General features: G+C 39.3%; 1 protein-coding gene across 1 annotated transcript; it reads left to right on the forward strand.

The window, feature by feature from the left end:
* Positions 1-15078: 15078 nt before the first annotated feature.
* LOC106953779 (small EDRK-rich factor 2-like) lies at positions 15079-17304 on the forward strand. The gene is made up of 3 exons (XM_015042801.1): positions 15079-15222; positions 15962-16070; positions 16858-17304. The coding sequence occupies exons 1-3, from the start codon at positions 15216-15218 to the stop codon at positions 16928-16930; spliced, it is 189 nt and encodes a 62-aa protein (XP_014898287.1). The 5' UTR covers positions 15079-15215; the 3' UTR covers positions 16931-17304.
* Positions 17305-20194: the final 2890 nt, after the last annotated feature.

Genomic DNA, 20194 nt, shown 5'->3' on the forward strand with positions numbered 1-20194 from the left:
ACTCTTCTTCATTCTGCTTTGTTTCCATCTCTGTGCCACAATCCACAGAGGTCTCCTGCCATCCCTAAAAATATAACACCCTGGGCAGTTGCCCATATTGTCCATGTCAGAAACCACGACTGTCTGCTCTATTAAACATAGCAATTAAGGCAATGCACTGATGGTAAACAACGCTCAACTATGAACTTCACATTTTAATGAAAAAACAAACAAAAACAAACACACAGAAAAACAGTGCAATGTGACTTAAATCTAACGAGTAACGTGGCGGTTTTGTAGAAATGTAGTGAAGTTGAAAGCACACTTACTGTAAAATGTAGTGGAGTAAAAGTCAAAAGTATCCATTATTAAATCTACTTAAGTAAAGTACAGATACATGAAAATTGTACTCAGTACAGTAACAAAGTACTTGTACTTTGTTACTTCCCACCACTGCAGGTAAGGTTTAATTAAAGCAGAGTGGCTTTGAAAACAGCATGGATGCCCGTCGAAAATTATTATTTAAAAGTACATAAAAAGAATAACATCTGGATTTAGTAATAGCCTAATGTAAACAACGCGCTCATTCATCAAGTCTGCCCGTTAGGTTCACGCGTGGGAGTGGGGCATTTGTTTTCAGGGACTTCAAAGTGAGGCAGGGTGCAAACTTACCCACAAAGGAACACAATTGCGCATGGGGAATAAGCTTTTATTCCCTCCGAACATCTCTTTGGGACCGCGCCATCCGAGGCACTCGTCGCCAAGCGGGCCCAGGTGTTTTCACCGTTTTGCTGAGAGTACATTAGGCTCTCGGCGTTCACCACTTTTACAGCCAAGGCACAGGTGTGGGTGGGAGAAGAGGCTCGTGGTCGGCGGTCGATCTCGACCTCGTAAACACTCTCGTAACGCCTCCCTCCGACTGTAGCTGCCGCTTTGGAAAAACGTCTGGATTGAATCAGTCTGATTCAATCTTTGACGTTCTCTTGCTTTCCGTCACTCCGTCGCCAACCACGTTGTGCTCAAAGCAAGGAAGAAAAAGAAAAGTCATTGGAGGTGAGACGGGCTGGTGTCTGTTTATTTACAGCTTAAATGTCATAATTGCCCCCATTTCTGATGGAAAAGTCAGTCTGGTCTGAAATAAGCAGCCTCTCTGCCAACACACACTTGAGACAACAATAAATGGTGGCCACCTCCTGGAACAGGATTGGGTAACTGGGAGCAGAAGCCAATTTCCTATAACCACAGGGACAGAAAGAAAGAACAACCCAATAACACCAAGACGCCAGACTACTCAAGCTTTTTATGCACGGAGATCAGAAAGCAGTTGTTTCTGAAGCCAGAGTGTTATTTTTCACATCTAAAATCCAAATGTTTACGGTATAAAAAAACCAAGGTAAATGTATGGTTGTTGTTTGGGGAGGGGGGGGGGGGGGGAACTGTCTTAAATAAGCAATGAACTGATTGCATGCATTCATGCCTTGAATAAACAAGAAAGGGCAGAGAAACATTTTGACCTAGTTAAAGTATATGAAGGGTGACTTAGGCCTACTCAGGAAACAACAGTGCTGCAACAAGGAACAGCCTTTCGTTATAAAGTTGAGTCATTGCTTCATAAGTTTTTTCTTTGTTTGTTTTTTCCCCAATGTATTGACTATTTTGAACAATACCGTAGTGAGTGATAGGTAGTGCTCTGGTGATTAATAATCAAGGAACATAAGAAACTTCCTCTTCCTTTAGCAGTGAGTCATTTGCTGCCAGTGTTTAATCTAGGTCTAATAAAATATGAAAACTAAATTTCATTTTAATGACAAATGTTTGCACAGTTCATGCCTGGATTTTCCTCGCAGTATTGCAAGTAAACCAAGATCAACCAAATCAAGAAAGACTTTGGGAGGCACAGTCAGGCAGAGGACACAGGAAAGCAATGGAGCTATTCAGGCAGTCACAATGGCCCAATCAAAGTAAAGACCTTAATCTAGACATAAATCTAGTTGAGAAATTTCGTTTGAAAAACCATTCATCATTTTCCTTCCACTTCACATTGAGGCACCACTTTATGTAGTATTCTTTATGTACTTTATTCTATGACATAAAATCCCACCAATACAACTCAATGATTATTGAGATTTATGGTTGGAATGTGACAAATCTGAAACATGTGACCAAACACTGGAATAAATGTATAAGTCTGTATTTTGTCACTGCACCAGTGACACAATTTCAATCAAAAAATATGTTTTTTTTCTAAATGTAACATATGTTAACAACCCCTCTGTGCACTTTCACAGGTTGCACCCTTCTTTACGAGCTATTAACGCTTTGCATTTCTTTCTCATCTACAAAGCTCTAAAAGAATATAATTATATATTAAACAAGCTATTCTTTTTTTTAATCGAAGGATTAATTTTTGTCTGCCTTTGATTCTTTGTCCTGTTCTCTGTCCTACAATAATCTGCCTTAATTTTCTCTTATCCTGCGCTGCAGAGGAGTCATGCAGTTTGGGCAGCACTCTGAATAAGATAATGTCTGCCTTCCTGATGACTCACCAAGACTTCACAGCAAGCCCACTGCTTTGTGAAAGAACCGGACCATCCGTTTCCCCGCCACGAAGCTCGGGATGCGGCGGCTCCGACCCTGCAGCTGAACGGTGGGAGCAAAATGAGCAGCATTGAACTCCCCGAGATAAGTCGCTCGCCAGCTCATTTTGAACTTTCAAGTCCTTTGGCTTTCAAGTGCGATTACCTTTGTTGTGACACATAATGCGGCTCCTGACAAGGTGATGACTTTAATCAGCCTTCAAAGGCAACGGCATCATGTCGGTACAAGACCCACGCCCACTCACAGAGTGAATCCTTTGCTTAGATGTGTTAGCCTTGCTTTGGAGCAGAAGAGGGCTGAAATGAAATCTGCTCACCATATGATACTCCGATGACTGTGGATACACTCATTTGCACTGATCAAGAGGAGAGCGAAAACCACACTTTGGGCTCACCAGCCAACTGTTCTGGACTCTTAACACTCAAGTATTTAGGCTTACGAAATGAAAAGTTCCCACCTGTGGAGCAAGTATGTGGTATCATTGTTTTCTTATTACATGAAAACAATTTGGAAACTGTAGGTTTTTGCTAAAAATTTAGGAAAAAAATAGCTGCGGCATGTGAAAACTAAAGATATATGCATTAATGGCTCCGATCGCAAACTAAAACATGACCTTTTACGTAAATATGTCTACGGTTGGGCATAAAAAACTGCTGATTTATAGATTGTTAGATTTTAACCAATAAAACGTGAAGCTGAATTAGTATTTCTGAGCTGCTCAGAAATGCTAATTAGGTATTGAAGTTCAATACCTAAAAGACCTTTAAGTTAATCACTTTAATTCAAATTAACATTTAAAACACGCTTTACTAAATTGCAAATTTTTAACCAGCAGTTGCAATTATTTTGTTCATCTGGTCTGTCCTCCTTTTTAAAAAGAAACAACAAATAAGAAGTGGTTTGAAAATAAGACATTAAACATTACTGAAAGTGTCACAAATCTTTTAAATCTATCCTAACCAAGTAACCTGAACAATTAAGCCAAGATAGTTTGTTGGCAAAAACTGCCTTAGGGTTAAGAATCTCACCTTGCTAGCAAGTTTGGCTTCAGCGTTACCGCTGCAGCTAACTAAGCTAACTACAGCTCGATGTAAAACTGACAGAAAACATGTCGCTCTAACAGGAACCTTCACCACTGCAAGTTCCATGAAGTTGCTATCCATTCATAATTCAACACATGTGAATGTAGCAGCCTAGTCACATGTGGTGCAGCAGAATAAAAGCTGATTGAGCCACTATCTTCATTTGAGTTCTGAACAAAAATGTTCTGGTTTTGTCAGAATTTAACAATTATAAAATTGCACTTTTCCTGGTGCATCAATAAGAAAAAAACAAAACCATTATTTAGAAAATAATTCAAGAGAAACTCGTGCAGTCGGTACGGACGACGACAGATTGAATTCGCCACATATCGATGTTGGACGTAACGTCATAAAAGCCGTCATATATTTTCAGATGTTCTTACTGAGAAGCTCTCAGTAAGGATATTCTGCGTGCCGTTTGAACAAAAATGAAACACCGGGTTAAATAATCCGCATTAGACTGGTTTCTTTGCGGTGAAAGAGCACTGGGAGACGGAGACGGACCACGGTTACTCGCTGCATCTAATTCCACCCTTCATAATATTTGTCTCCACATGTCCTCTCTGGGAAAAGGCACTGTGTATATTTGTTACACCTCACACTGACAGTAATGGGCCTCACTGCACAGAACCGGTGTTCTGCTCTCTCCGACCTTCCCTCTGGTCCCGAGAGCCGTGTCTCAAGATGGGTGAGGGGCTCCCAGGTGTCCTCCCTCTCAACTAATTGAGGGCTAGTTAAGGCAAGTTGCCACGGTGGAGACTCTCACGTGTGAGATGCTACTTTTAGTGTCCCTCTTTTGAGAATACTGCTGTGGTTAGGAACATTTATATTTATAATGTGCGCACAGAATGTGGCAAAAGCGATTCTTTAGTTGTTGGATTTTTTGCTTATTGGTTTTTGGTTGGTTCACATTTCTGCCTTAGAAACAATCATCTACGTAGTCTCTGCACGATTCTGCCTGCCTCCTGCTTGTGTTTGTTTCCTCTACAGCCTTAAGGACGATTTGGTTTGTTCTGAAAAGAAGACAGTGCTTCTAAATGCACATTGTAGAATATGTTAAATGTGAAAGCTAAGTCCATAAAAAGGGATCAAACTGAACCCCGATAACAGTTTGTTCATTTTCCAGAATGAATGAATGAATTTCAAAAATATGAGTTGAGTTTTTTTTTTTTTTAATTTCCGCGCACATCCCTTGATGTCAGCCTGTTTTATTCACTCCACAGCTGGTCTTGGTGGGTGATTTTGAATGTCATCCTGTCAAAGTACCCATTTGTGTCACACTTTAACCATCTACTTATTTATTTGTGGTGAAATAGCACTGGGAGCTTACCCTCTTTCTTCATTATTTCAACAACCCTGTACAATGAGCCAGTACCGCTGGCAGAAAGCTCGCTCTGTTTAGCCCGCTTTAATTGAACTCTGGTTTGTTTGCCTGGAAAGTCCGCTTTCTTTGGGAGGTAAAATTCTGATGCAGACCAAAAAAAAAAAAAAAAAAGCACACTCTGATCTAAATAATCAAGGTCTCGGCTCGGCTGAGGTTAACTCTGGAGCAGTAGGAGACCGCTCCTAAAGCAGAAAGCAGATTACAGTAAAGGGCATTCTGGGTAAATACAACCAAAACAAACGGTCTTGTCCATGGTGATGATGTAAAAACTAACCTCCCAGTTGATGGGGACTCTGGTGTTGATGCATGTTCCAGTTCATGCCAAGCATGCGCTTTGCTTCTTGGATTGTTCCTGATCATCTTCACCAATTACATTTCATTTGACTCAGATAATGACCCCTAACACCCAACCAAATGAGTTTTGAAACGGTTCAGCAGGCTACCATTAAGCTTTTGGAACCCTTGAAGACTTTTTGACCAATACTTAAAAGTCACATCTCTGTGCCAGAAAAGAACAAAAAAAGAATTCTGCCTATTCCGCAGTAACGAGTAGTCAAATATCCAGCCAGAATAAGACCAGAAACTTTTTTGTGGACATGTACTCAGAATTATTGCATGTGCATGTTTAAACTTTAATGGACTATAAAGTGAAACCTGTGCACCTGGTACATGTATGACTAAACTTTTCATCACAACTATAATGCCTGAGTCAGCTTTAGAGGAAAAACGTTGTTTCTCCCAACCTGAGAAAGATCAGCTGCTCGTGTCCTTGTCGCAGCCATTACAGTTCATCGTCCGCATGCAAGCATTAGTTCAAGAGTTGACCAAATGACTCCGGGCCTCCGCTGCCAGAGATAATGAAAGCATTACATTTCAGACTTGGCTTTGCCGCTTGTTTTGTGCGAGCTTTTTAGACATAATACACGTTTTAAATGGGAACATTGCATACAGCTAATTTGTTTTGGCGTCCCGCTGTGCTCTGTTCTGCCCCGTCAACATTTTGCGCGGGGCTCTCACATGCGTACAGAGTGTTCCCGCCGGAGTCTGCAATGTTTTCCAAAGAGATTAAAGAATAAGGTGTTCTCCGCATGCAGAGCGGGAAGCCGTCAGTCGTGGCATCGTTTTGTCTGGACGCAGCTCACATGTGAGTCAGCCAGGAACTGTGAGGCTGAGCTCTTCCGCCGCGGGAGGACGAAGACAGGACAGATAAAATAACATAAAACAACGACGACGACAAAAAAATGAAATTAGTGTAAGTCTGTGGCGGAGAAATGGGGGAAACAATTCATGTGTGTTGTGTGTGTGTTTACTGCAATTCTGGTTCAATTATCCTTGTCCAAATTGAATTTGTGATGGGACCATCTAACCTTGTCGGAGGTACTTGGCCTGATCCAACACACAATCCACTGTTTTGTAGTCCACCTTATTCTGAATGTCCTGCATTAGTTGAATAAAGCCCGCTGCCTTGGCAACCGCAGCCATAAACACATTATCCCGACAACGTCATATTTCTCTTCAATAATTGTTGCTGTAAGAGCAGATTTGATGTTGGTTTTCTGTCAGCGTTGCAAACAGAAATACCTCAAGAGTTCATTGGCAGCTCAGGTTTACATTCAGTTAAAGTAATATAATGAGTGTGTGCTTAATTTGCAACTAATGTTTATAGTTAATTGCGAAACTAACCATATACAGTTTTGTTTTTGTTTGTTTTGCATGTTTACATTTTTGTACACACCACAACCAAAAACTTCAATGTATTTCAATGGGAATTTATGTCATAGAAACATCAACATAGCGGATAGCTGTGAGTGAAAGAAAAATAAAAACTGAATCTTACCAGATGAGACAAAAACTGAACCTGCATGAAAAAAAATAGTTTGAATGAATCTCGCCGTGGTAGAGGCAGCGTCATGCTGCGGGAAACAGGAACAGTTAGAACTGACGGGAAGATGAATGGAGCTAAATACAAGATAATCCTGGAAGCAACCTGCAAAAGATTTGGGAGTGGAGTGGATATCCATCTCTCAGCAGGACAACGACCTTCACTGGAAGGGCTACAATGGCCTAGTCCAAGGCCCTGCAGCCTTCCGTCGAAAACAGCCATTTTGCTCTCAGTCTAACTAAATAAAACTTTACTTAGGATGGTAAATGTTTGATCGTCTTTTGAAAAAAAGGGAGATTATAATTCTTGCTATATCTACTATATAAAATGTGTTCTAATGTTCAAGGAACTATTATTTTATTTCTCTTTTTAGGTTTTAAACAAAGAAAGATGCAAAGCAAAAATTGCAACGAAGTGGGTTTATATATTTTCTTCTATGGGATGTTGATATTACTTGAAAATGCAAACAAACCTCTTATATCCTCTTGAGTTTACATGTTTGTACCTAAAAACCATTATAGGTTATTTTGGAGTCATTCTTTTGTGAGAATTTAGTGCAAATGTTCCATCAAAAGAATCTGAAAAAACTGTCATAACCTGTGTTTATTATTATATCTCTATTTAAACAATCAGTTGCTTCTTTATGACTTTTTGACAAAGTTATTAAGAGCCACTGTGAAAGGTTTAAAGAGCCACTTGTGGCTCCGGAGCTGCAGGTTGCAGCCACAAGGGTCAAAGCCCAGACCAAAATCCAATTCCGAATTTGGTTGCCAAAAGAGTAAACTTGACAAATGGGTAAAATCTTTATTGTCTGGAGATTCTTGGCTCTACATTTGTAAAGAAATTTTGCAAGCTTTTAAGAAAAATACAATAAGGAAAACTGGGGTCGGTGAGACAAACTCAGCGTTGTATGGAAAGATGTTTCCTGGATGTGACGCAGGTCTGACTGTAGAAACTGGATTCTGTAGCTCTGATATGAACCAAAGTAACAACAGGAGAAGGTCTCAGCTTACAATCCAAAGCTGACATCAGAGTCTAAACAAACAATTCGGAACAACAGAGCTGATCCTCAGGGATCAAGCAGCTTAGGTCACATTAAAGAAACAGCGAATTGGAGTCGTAAAATTCACTCACACCTGCTTTGACTTTCTAAAATCAATAACTTGGTGTTGTTTTCACTGAGTTCCACCCAGCTGCATGTCAGTGAAATTCAGCCCAACCGAATCTCCACCCTTGTCAGACGTCGATTTGCCTGTTCTGCAATCGACCGGGTAAAACATCTGCACTCCTGGAGGAGTGATCTCAGCTCTCACGTGTCTTCTTTTGGCCCAGCGACTGTTTCTTCACAGGCGTGCCAGTGAGGGGTTCAAGTAAAGGCTGAAATCGTGGATTCTTTACAAAAAATAAAGATCCTGCAGTGTAATGACTCTACCGGGCCTTTGACTGGGACAGCATGGTTTGGCGAGGAGGAAAAGAACTGAGTTTTTTCCAAGTGGTTCTGGTGAAAATCAAAGATGAAATATCTGAAAAAAAAACTTGGAGTTTTATGATGTTATATTTGTTAGAGGACGTAAAATTATTAAATATCCGAATATGTTTTTAATATAATAAATATCGGGTTTTACTGCACCAGAAAAGGAGCTCTCATTGAGTCTCTCAGAGGGACAGTAATTTAAAGCAGACTGTCAAATAGATTAAAAAATAACTCAGCAAAGACTAAATGAGACATCTTCCTTGGCTTTCTCCATACAATGAAATCCTTAAGAAAATCCTTAAAGTGAACTAAAGAGGTTCTGGGCCTTTGACTGGGACCTAAAGAGATTCACCTTAAAGTGAACCTAAAGAACCCAGAAAAATGTTCACATTTGCAGACAACAATGTTCTGGAGTGGCATGTTTACCAAAATGACTGCTGGAATATTCATGTTAATATTACCTCATGGACTCGTGTCAAAATTAGCTTAGGACGATCAGAGCACAAGACCGGATGAGCTCGCAACGACAGCTGACGACAGCAGGCGGGACTCTGGCGCTGTGATGGATGATGGCGGTGAAATGAGACTGAGAGAAATGTTGCACACGTTCAGTTTGGCATCTTCCGTCTCACTTCAGCGCTTCCAAGTCTTCATGATCGGCGTCGACGACGGTGCAGCCACTGTAAACCGACTCAAATGTTGGAGAAAACATTCCTTCACTTTACCGATGGCCTCCCTGCCAGCTCATGAATCATCTGTCATGTGTGGAAACGACATGTCAGAAAATAGCTCAAGTTCGATCAGACTGGATGGAAAGTTTCTGTTAACATCGATTAAGTCCCACTGCAGGGTCTCTGTCGGTTTCACCGACACAAATTAGAGATATTTTAAGACCTTTTTTAAGACCATCATGAATCAATCAATCTTTTGCCTGACAGAGAAGTCTAATGAACAAAATAAAATTCATAAAATTTAGAAGATTAAATTGTCCTGCCATAAAAAAATTTTTAAACCTGTTTTGATGTATTTAAGGTCAACTTACATATCTTCAACTTTCAGAAATATTGGCCAAAGTCATTATTTGCCAAAAGGGATTTTTAAAAAAAATCACTTTTGACAAAAAAAAAAGGTCATTATTTTAGGAAGTTGTTGATATTTTCTAATTAATTTAAGACATTCTAAGGACTTGCAAACACCCTACACACTGGTTTAGATCTGGACTTTGACTGGGCCAACCTAACACAAGAATGGGATTTAAAGTAAACCATTCCATTGTAGCTCTGGTTGTATGCTTACAGGTACTAAAAACTGCTGGGTTATTTTCATAACCCATCTGCCGGGTGGAAGCCGTTGGGTCGCATTGGATTAGTTTGACCAAACATTGAGTCAATAATCATAAAATCATAACTCCAAGAGTTGGGTCAACAATATGCCAGAACTTTACAGTTTGACTAATTCTGTTGGGTCACGGGTTGGGTAGGTATAATCAAATATTGGATCCAAATTTTACTCAATTGGTTGGGCCAAATCTTAGAAGAAGCCATGCCCCTTTTCACAAACCTCCACTTTCAGCAAGACTGTGATCTTCAGCTATCACTGCACTTCTCCTCTACTTTAGGGTCCTTCTTGTAGTAATTACAGTAATTACCAGAAATCTGGGAACAGCCAAATATTTATACAAGCATTTTACAACTGAAGCTAAACTGATCTGGCAAGAAGGCCAAAACAACATGTTGGAAGTGTTGACACATACACACGCGCGCACAAACACACACACAAAAACCCAACTCAGTTAAATATAGCGGAATATTTCAGGAAAAACACAGCGCCGTCTGAACCTTCTGCAGACATGGCCGACAGCAAGAAGAACAGCCGTCACGAACATAACCTCTGCAGAAGCCAAAAATAAAAAATAAAAAAAATAGAAAATCCAGTCAACATTGTGAAAATTACCAGGTGGTGATAATTCCGCTGGCGGACGAAAATAGCTTGCTTTAAGCAGGATGTTGTCACAGAAAGCAGCTGTGGGGGGAAAACAAGTCATGGGCAGACGTCCTGCGGTGCCCTGTGTCGCCACCAGCCCAATAAAGTGACCGCAGTTGTTTGACATGCTGCTCTAACAGGCTGCTGCAGCCGACACGCTTCAGCACGCAACAAGCCGTGGCTGTTTTGTCAGAAAAGCCTCACCGTTTGCCGGCGTTAGCTGCAACGTTTCAAGGCTCCAGCAGCTTTCATGGAGTCGTTTTGTTTTTGTTTTTTGTTTTTTTTAAACGACCTCCGTTCCAGATTGTAGGAGTGAAATCTCAACCATGTGCCGAGAACAGAAAAACAACCAGACAATTTGGGATGTTGTGTAGCCAGGCAGCCGACGCAGCTCTGAGGGATGGAAAGTAGATTTGGGAGAGTTTGACGACTTAAGGCTTTTCACAGCTCCAGTGAGAAGCTGAGAGATACAAAATCTCTTGCTAAGTTTCCTGGCATTTAGCAAATAGAAAATGTTTTGGTGGTCGTAACTGACCTAAAACAAGAAAAGTTTGATCTTTTTATCCTCAGATTAGAGGTGGGGGTGGATTGATTCAAAATACCAAGTATTGGTATCGGATTGATATCAGTTTGGGAAAATTGATACTTTTGAGGAATTACAATATAAAATAAATGAAAACTTCAAGAGGGATTCTGAAGCTAATCTACATCAGGAAAAATTGTATTTTGATTTTCTCTCAAATTATATACTTTTTGCACTTTGTCTTTGGAAAGAATTGCACACAAATTATTTTTGTTCTTTTTTTTCTGTTTATAATGTTAGTAGTATGTTATTGTTTTATTTTGTGGACACCTTTAAACTTTGTCTAAATTCAAAATAGTTTTGAATTGATCAGAAATAATTCAAAGGAAAAACAACAGAAAAAGCAGAAGGTCAGAATTGTGATGATATATCAAACTTAAATAATAAAAAAGTATCGGTATTTATATCGTTCTTTATCTGTAATCGGATTGATACAAAAACAATATACACCCCTCTACTTCTGAGTCCTGACTGTGAAAAAAAATTAAAAATTGCATAACTTTTTTGTCTTCTATACAAGAAAAAGTTTGGTAAATCTGGTTATTCCACTAAAGCCTTCACTGCCAGCAGGTTTTGCGTCTTCTGCTGCAGAAGATATTTTGACAACAGTGCATGAGCACCATAAATCAGCACAAATCTGTTGAATTGTTCAAAAATTAGACCTATAAGACCGTGATCAACGACCGGCTGTCGTGAGGACAGTATGGACTGTTTGAAAAAGACTCTGACCTCGAAACGTCGAAAATAAAACGTAAAGGAAAACAAAGATAATTTGGGACTTTTAGCCTAAAAGCCATCAGGGATACACAGAGCTGCGCACCAGAGCGGGCTTTCAGCATATAATTACGTTCTGAGAAGATGGCGTTTTTCACTCAAATAGCCCGTTGGCAACACCGCTGCAGGAGCAGTTTGATTACTCATTGTGTTCACACAGCAATTACGTCCTTAAAATACAGTATTCACCTTTCAAAAGGGAACCCAACCCATCATTCTCTCTCCTCCTATAGATAACTTCCACTTCTGAAGCTACATTTTAAGGCTTCTATTTTGCCTGAGCGACTGTATAGACATGTGGAGTGGATTTCAGTCAGTCTCTCCTCCGTCTATTCCTTAGATTGATAGATTTACACATTTACACACACACTCATCTAAAAAAAAGTGTAAAATTCAAAATTTGTTGTCACTCGTTCCAGAAAGTGAAACTTGTACAGTATGTTATATAGACTCACTAGACATAGAGTGAAATATTTTAAGAGTTTATTATTATTATTTTATGATCATGGGTTACAGATAATAGAAAATCTAAAATTCAACATCTCAGAAATTTAGGATGCTTCAAAAAATACATCCTACATACGGATTGTACAGCTAAAGAAGCTGGTTGTTCACAGAGGAGCGCCGCATCGAAGCATAATCAAAGAAAGTTGAGTGGAAGGAAAAAGTGTGTTTGGAGAAGGTGCCCCAAAATATCAAAATGTTCACAATGTGGTAATTTTTCTGATTCCAAATCTTTAGGGCTTGCTAAAGATTTTACAACCCATCAACTTTTTAACCCATATCAAGGAAGCCATAGTTGAAAGAGAGCAGTAAGAAGCCATGTTGGAAGTTTGCCATAAAGCTGTATAAGAGAAACTGTAAGAATGTGAGAGATTCAGTTCACTGGTCAGATGAGACCAAAATTCAAGTTTTTGGGCTTGCACAGGACTGCACTAAATACAGGGCAATCGTGGTAGAATACAGTGAGAGACTGAAATAGAAATAGATTCAGCTTTATGCTGGACGTAAACATACAGACAGAGCTTAACATGGATCCTGGACAACACTTGACAATTAAATCAGACTGAACTTCCAAAGAGGAAAGAGTGGGGAAAGCCCTGTAAAGCTACCAAATGGAAAAAAGACCTGCAACTGCAATGGCAGCAAAAAGTGGTTCTACAAATGAACTATTCAGGAGGGTGAATAAAAAAAATGCAAAAAAACATTGTTTAGAAATATCTTTTTGAATAGATTTGGGACTATCCATTGATTTCCTTTCTTCTTCACAAGTACACACTGCTTTGTTTTGTCTGTCACCTAAAATCCCAATGAAATACCATGAGGTTCATGACTGTGACATGACGATATGTGAGAAAGTTCAAGGTGTATGAATACTTCTGCAAGGCTTTGCAAACTATGGAAATGCAAATTCACAAAGTGTTCAGTGGCTTATTACAATATTGACTCAGTCTGACAGTTTAGGAGCCAGACGGAAAATAATAACACAATACCAAGAGTGGTAAGAAACATCCTGTTGTCTTCCTGTTACAGGGATCCCATTTTCTCTTGAATCCTGAGGACCAACATGGAAACATTCTGCTTCCTACCAGATGGTTTCAGATAACTGCTATTTGTGTTAATGAAAACACAAATAGCATTAACATTTGTTTTGTGCTATTTGTAAATCAGTTATTTGTAAAATGACTCAGAACAATTTTATCCAATATTTAAAATGCAGACGCTCCGGTGCGTTTATTCCCTTATTTTCTAAATGTATTTGAGTAAAGTGCGCCACCTGGTGGCCGTTTAAAATATATATATTTACACTCCACAGAATGTGGGCTGAATACGTGATCCGTAACCAATTTTATTTTGAAATTTCTACTCATTGTTGTGCAACTAAGACTGTTTTCGAAATGGGTTGGCTAAACACCACAGTCTGGTTCTAAGCTGGACTGGATGCTTACTGTGGACATTTTCCATGACTGATGCTGGACTCTTTCATGTGTTAAACTTGGTTTATTCTGTCGTGTAAAGTTAATCATTTTGTAGAAATCAGTTATTCCTTAAAGTTTTCTCATCCCCCCCAAACCCCCTAAAACAGCCAAATTTTGCTGATCATGAATGATTTGTAAAGGCACAAAAAGGGAAGATCATCCAATGAGGTAAATACTTTTCATAGGCAAGGTACTGCCTGCAACTTTCCAGGCCCATTTGTGACCCAATCGCTACATCTACAGGATGCATGGGGTAATTACAAGGGCTACTTGTGTATTTATTTGATTACTTCTGTATGACAATTAGTGGATCGCCATTCTTTTAGCAGGGAAGTAAAAAATAAATAAATAAAAACTAAAGGACTCAAAGGGTTAGGTACCTTTCGTGAGCGATTTTATTTTTTAATAGTTAGAAGTTGACGTCATTACATCATAACACTAAATAATAAAAATACCTACGCTTCAGTTTGTTACTTAAAACTAGAAAATATATTTTCCTTTCCCCTCTGTTTGGTACGTGGATTTCCGTCAGACACAACAACAAACAGAACCCTTGGAAAAAGCTGTGGATGTGTCAAAGGGAGGACTCCTTTCCAATCAGACGGGAGGTGAATCGGGTAGAAATATTTAGTGAGAGGAGTTTTCTGCGGAGAACCCTGGCTAGAATCAAAAAAGAAAATTAAATGTTGTTGTAGCTCAGATTCTTCAAAGATTTATTGTAGATGACTGATTACTGTTGGCAGGAATTATCTTTTGTAGTGGTCTGTATTACAGCAAATTTGAAGAAGCCTCTGATTGATGATACTATGTTTTCTCAAGATGGTTTCATGAAGAGGATGGTCAGAGTTGCTCATAATTTTCTTAATTTTATAAAGAATTCTCCATCATTTCTGTCTTCTCTCACCTGATTGGCCTAGTTATGCTAGATAATCATCCATAATAATATACACATTCCTTAATCTCTGTCTAAATAAGATGTGACTTTCTGATCAAGTCATCATCATGTCCTCACCTTTTCCACAATCTGTTGCAACCAGTAGATCAGCAGGTGGAGCAGGTCTTTAATTGTTGGTCAACTCAAGTCATGTAACATGAGTTGGAGAAATAAGGAGGATGGGGCCGGGGGGGGTGTTCATTCTGGTCCGCATTAAAGATGGTCATGTCTTATAAAATGAATGGGTAAGGTAAGAATGTGACATTAGTTGACGGACACTGAGTCATCGAGTTAAAAGGTTAATATGGTTGTTTCAAATCCCACCACCCTCAGCGCATCGATTACCTCACCGGATGACAAATGATGCGCACCCACACGATTACAGACTTGGCGCATGCGCAGTGGTCGTGTTTGTATGGAATGTTCTGGCGTCTGTGTGACAGTTAGCAGCCACAGTGAGGCGCAACCACAGCGGAGGAAGCCAGTGGACGACGACAAGGGAGCTAGCGGCCCTTTGGCTGAGCTTATCTGGATTTTGGGCGAAAGACACATAGGGTGCTAAAATGACCAGTGAGTATCGACACATAATTCCACTTTTAGGCAAATTTCTGGACTGCGTGTGGTCTCTCTTTGGCTACTGATCGACCTTGGTTCCGTCTATTTCAGAAAATAGACGTACCCGAACCAGTGTATCTAACGTTCTGTCATGGTATTTGTTTGGACATTTTTATTTATATTTAAAGCCAATGCTGTGCTGTCTATGATTAGTTTGCTTGAAGCGAGTCTTGATTTAAAGTGTGTTCCACCTGACCGTGTGTTACATAAGAGGCGTCTTTCATTGTCTGTGGGTCAGTGGAATGTCTGTTCCGGTTGTTAGCCTGAGCCCTAGCTTACAGCACGAACGGGTTTCGTTTGTTTTCTCGCTTCATTAGAAGCAAGTGGCGTGAATAGCGAACAGGACGTCAGCAATGTGGGCAGAGGTGATCTTGAAACTGCTCTAGAGTGGTTCTAGCATTGTTACCCTTCATTAATAACCCCGCTGGTTGCGACAAAGCGCTGGTGGATGCATTTCTTCCTTAGGCGCTGTTCTTTGGCTGCTGCTCCGCAGCGCCGCTCTGCCACGTCGGCTGCTTCAACTTGAAGTCCTATTACATATTTTATCTATCAATTCTATTTTCTATGCTATTCAAACAAATTATTAAACAAAGAGTTTTAGGACACTATGTATTTTTTTAATTAGCTTTTTAAAGGACCGTACACCCTGAGGTGTGTGTTACTGATGTGCCGCTGCTTTTTGTCCGACCCGCAGGAGGCAACCAGCGCGAGCTTGCACGCCAGAAGGCTGCCAAGAAGCAGACCGAGCAAAGCAAAGGCAAGCGGAACGAGGACGGGCTTTCCGCTGCTGCCAGGAAACAACGGTGAGCACCGGGAGCAACAGCTTCGGGACTTTGTTTTGCAAAATGAGTGTAGGTTGTATATTTACTTTAGTTATGTCCTAAATTTGGAAGTCAGTTGCTGCTTTTGTTTCCCTTTGTAATTTTTTTTTTTTTTTTCGAAATTAATTTATTGTTGTAGTTTTCTAAGAAACGCCATCACAACCATCTGTTTCAGTAGATTCGTCCACACTGTCAATGTTTTGGTGTTAAAATCAAACGTACCGACTAAAATAACAATTGAATCTACAAAATACGGAGAATTTGTGTCTTTGTTTTTGTCGGGAATTTCAGTATTTTGATGTTAGAAATACACTTTCCAACAGTGTTTTGTATGTTATCGTTCTGGATAAAGATTTTGGGTATAATGGCACGTTGAAAAATGACTGTTAGATGGATAGATATAAACTATTTCAGGTCCAACTAATAGAACAAAATAAACAACCAATTTTTTTTCTATCTTACCTTTATTTATTCAGATATGTATTTTTGTAACAGAATGTGCTGCACACTCTTTTACAGATGTTTTGTTTTTGTTCTGTTTTGTATTTGACTTGCCAGTTACTTTCTTTAAATGGGATTATTTTTAGTTTTGATTTCCTGAAATCCAGACATTTATTTGCCTTAAACTTAACTCTGACTTGTATGTTTAATAAATTCTGGCTTTGAAAGCACAGATTCAAACAGTTGGTAAAAGTCTTGTTGTTTGATTCATATATCGCAGTTCTCTTAATAACTTCAACTAATTGGAGATGGTTTTTTTCTGTCGTAGGGATGCAGAAATTATGCAACAGAAGCAGAAAAAAGCAAACGAAGCAGGGAAAGCAGGCTCGAAGTCCAAGTGAAAAATGACACAGAAGAAGAATTAAACTCACTGTTTTTGAGAACATCACTTGTTCAGCATTCTTTCCTGATATTTATAAGAATGGATCTGTCAGTTTTGTCTAGACTCGAGAATCCAGGATCCACCAAATCTACCTGTGGCAAAAACCATTGCTTGTCGGAGTTACTTTCCATGGTTAAATTAAACAAACGCATGGGTTAAGCCTTACCCCTGTAAGCGGTGCTGCGTGCAGAGCACCATCAGCGGCGTAAGCAGGATGAAGTGGAGCAACTCTTGATGTAAAAGCATCTGTGTAACAGTTGTGTATTTTTGTACAAAAAAAGTGTCCCTTTCTGATTTCAAATAAAGTGTATCTTTTTAGTTCATGCTTACTTATTCTGAATGTTTGTGGTTGGAGTTTGTGTAGCACTTAAGCTCATTCATATAATATAATGAACATGTATATGGAGTGATATTTTCTTCTTAAAGGAACCTTTGATAAGCTGCATTTAGATAAAATCCATTTTCTCTTCAACTATTCTTTTACATACATAATATAAATAAACGTACCAACACTTAAATTCCCCTTTGAGTGAGTGTGTGTATGCATGGTCGTTTATCTGTGATTTTTTTTATTTATTTTTTGTGATATAAAATCAAAAACAGGCATGAAGATTAAGCAAACAAAAACAAAATGAAATGTGGAGGGGAAAAAAAGACGTTTCCAACCAGAGTCCCTCTGCAGGTACAGATGATGGAACTATAAACATCCTAGTTTTCAAGTTCTGTAATTGCAGCGACAATAAATTCCAGTTTTATTTGTGCATATGATCATTTTTTGAACTTTAACTATAGTGTATTTTTAAAAAAAGAAAAAGCACAGTGATATTGGGTGCATTTGTTTGCTCCTGTTGAAGGAACAAATAATTAGGTTAGATCTAAAGTGGTACAAATAATACATTATTAGACTGATAAGCATTTTGACCATCTCCAAGCTGCATTAAACATATGAAAACACTTGAATTACACATATCAAGTTGTGTTTTCATGTAGTGAAGGGATGTGCAGCTTAGGATGACCAACAGCCAATAGTGTACATTTATTAATTTTTTTTCCTATTTTTCAGTCACTTCAGGCCAGTAAAAATAATAAAAAAGCTTTAAAATGCAAAAAAGATTTCCCAAAACATTGGAAATTTCAGATCATATCAGAGGCATTGATGTTTTATTGTTAGTTCAACAACATCACAAGAAACAATATTAGTAATAAAAAAATTAAAGAACGAGATGAATGGGTCCACTTTCACCAGCGTGGTGCATGCTGGGTAATAGGGATGGTGTTTAGCTAGTTAGACCTTTTCATGTTGAGGATGGACTCGGAACCAATTCTAACAAAAACGATGTAATAATTATGAATATGGGGCCAGCCAAGTTTAGTTATGAAATTAAAAAGCATGAGAATAATAGTAGTAGAAATATTTATCAATACCAATTAAGGTTTCAGGTAATATACCAAAGCGTGAAGCCGCGTTACTGTAAGTGAGGGAGATGTAAAATAGATCATTAAATTAAAGCTGAAGCGGCAGCACATGGCCACTAGGTGGAGACAAACGCTGCAATAAACACAAGTAGTTTTAACAGCAACCTGGTTGACATTAAATGCTCTCCTACAGAAGTCAAACGACTCATTCTATGCATACATAATAAATAACACAACAGTAGGAACAGCTAAAGGCAAATTTAGCATCTAAAGATTAATCTTAAGAACAGCAGGAACATGTGATTAAAGCATCAGGTTTGTTCAGAAAACAAAAGAACAAGATATGAATCCCTTCTCCAGCATGTTTGTGTCCTTCGTTTTCAGATTACAGTGACAAATGCATCTGCTCTCAATCTCAAGCAGAGAGAGCAGGTGAGGATCTGAATAGTGATGAGACAAAATGCAGCATCAGCCAGTAGCGTAAATGGGAGAAAACTCAAATCTGATCCGCTATCATCCGCTGCTCTCTGCTCAGCGCTTTTGCATAAGATCTCATTTAAATTCAAGCGTCAGGAAGACGAGCAGCAGTGTGTGGGTTCTGGCCTGGTGTGTGTGTGTTCTTTTTCTTTACGCATCAAGCAAGAAACTCAGTGATCATGAGAAGTGTAGAGTGCAATGAAAAGCTGCAGTGTGATTAAAATCAAACAGACTTCTCTCATCAAGCTTTTCCTTTCATTTCATTTTCTAATCTCTTAAAAGTGCAGAAAATACTTTGTTTTTGATAGAACTTAAATATGTGCGCCTGATAGACTTCAAGCAATGTTAGCCGATTTGATCTAATATAAGTGTTCCTCCTTTTACCGCTGAAACATTCTAGGTGACAAAAACATGGCTTGGTTTTTGTCTGTCGTTTTAACACATTCCTCAAAAATAATTTGTATTATTTTCCACCAGAATTTCCTTTTCCCCGCTCAACTGATCCTCCAGGGTTACCATGGGCCGTGTAAATCTTCACGCGTTACCGAGGATGTGTAGTTTCCCTCAGCCGACTGAATATAAACTCTGCTTAGTGAATTTTAAAACATAATCACAACTTAAACGCTGCTTATTCTCAAAGGCTAGAATGGCTAGTGATACGTCAACGTTGAATCGCAGATTACCCTTCTTGTCCGTAGTGACAGCAGATAATCCAGTGGTGTTTGATGTAAAATGGGACGTCAAAGAAACACAGAAAGGCTTAGAAAGAATGAAATGAGTTCAAAAATTGCCTCTAAAATTTCAAGAACCTTGAGTATCACTAGAGATACAAGTGCCGAGTCTTTATGTGTGCTTTGATCATCACTTTTGTCTAAACCCCCTTTATGCCATAAAAGACATCCCTAACACATTAAAGCATTGGGTATCAACGGTGGTTTGTGATATCTAGGATCAAACTGTGACAGAGGCAAATCCTGTAGACCGCAGATCACACTCACTTGCTTGGTGATACAGTGAAGGAAAGAGTTTAGCTAGCCCTACTTCAAGGCCTTGGAATGATCTGTTCTTCCCCAGTCGGTTCCGGCCAGATTCGTCTCCATTTGCAGATCCTGCAAGGTTCCTCTCCCCCCCGACTATTTTTAAGTGATTTGATTGGCAGCAGACTTCACTCGTTGACTGGCCTGTGGATTTGCGTCACTAGACGAGCGAAGGCGGTACTTGCAAGCTCCTTGAACAACATCTCAACCATTTCCAATCTGCAATGAGACCATGGTAGATGGCGAGCTGAAAATAGATAATTCCATGGTCAAACTGTAAAGCCCAAACCTTT

Source organism: Poecilia latipinna, unplaced genomic scaffold (assembly GCF_001443285.1).
Source record: "Poecilia latipinna isolate Pla-1442-1.1 unplaced genomic scaffold, P_latipinna-1.0 Scaffold602, whole genome shotgun sequence".
Taxonomy (NCBI): Eukaryota; Metazoa; Chordata; class Actinopteri; order Cyprinodontiformes; family Poeciliidae; genus Poecilia; species Poecilia latipinna.

What these genes read in the sequence shown, in the direction of transcription:
- LOC106953779 (XM_015042801.1), top strand. An exon ending in GCTGCTGCCAGGAAACAACG is followed by an intron (nt 16,071 to 16,857) that starts GTGAGCACCGGG and finishes TTTCTGTCGTAG; the next exon opens with GGATGCAGAAATTATGCAAC.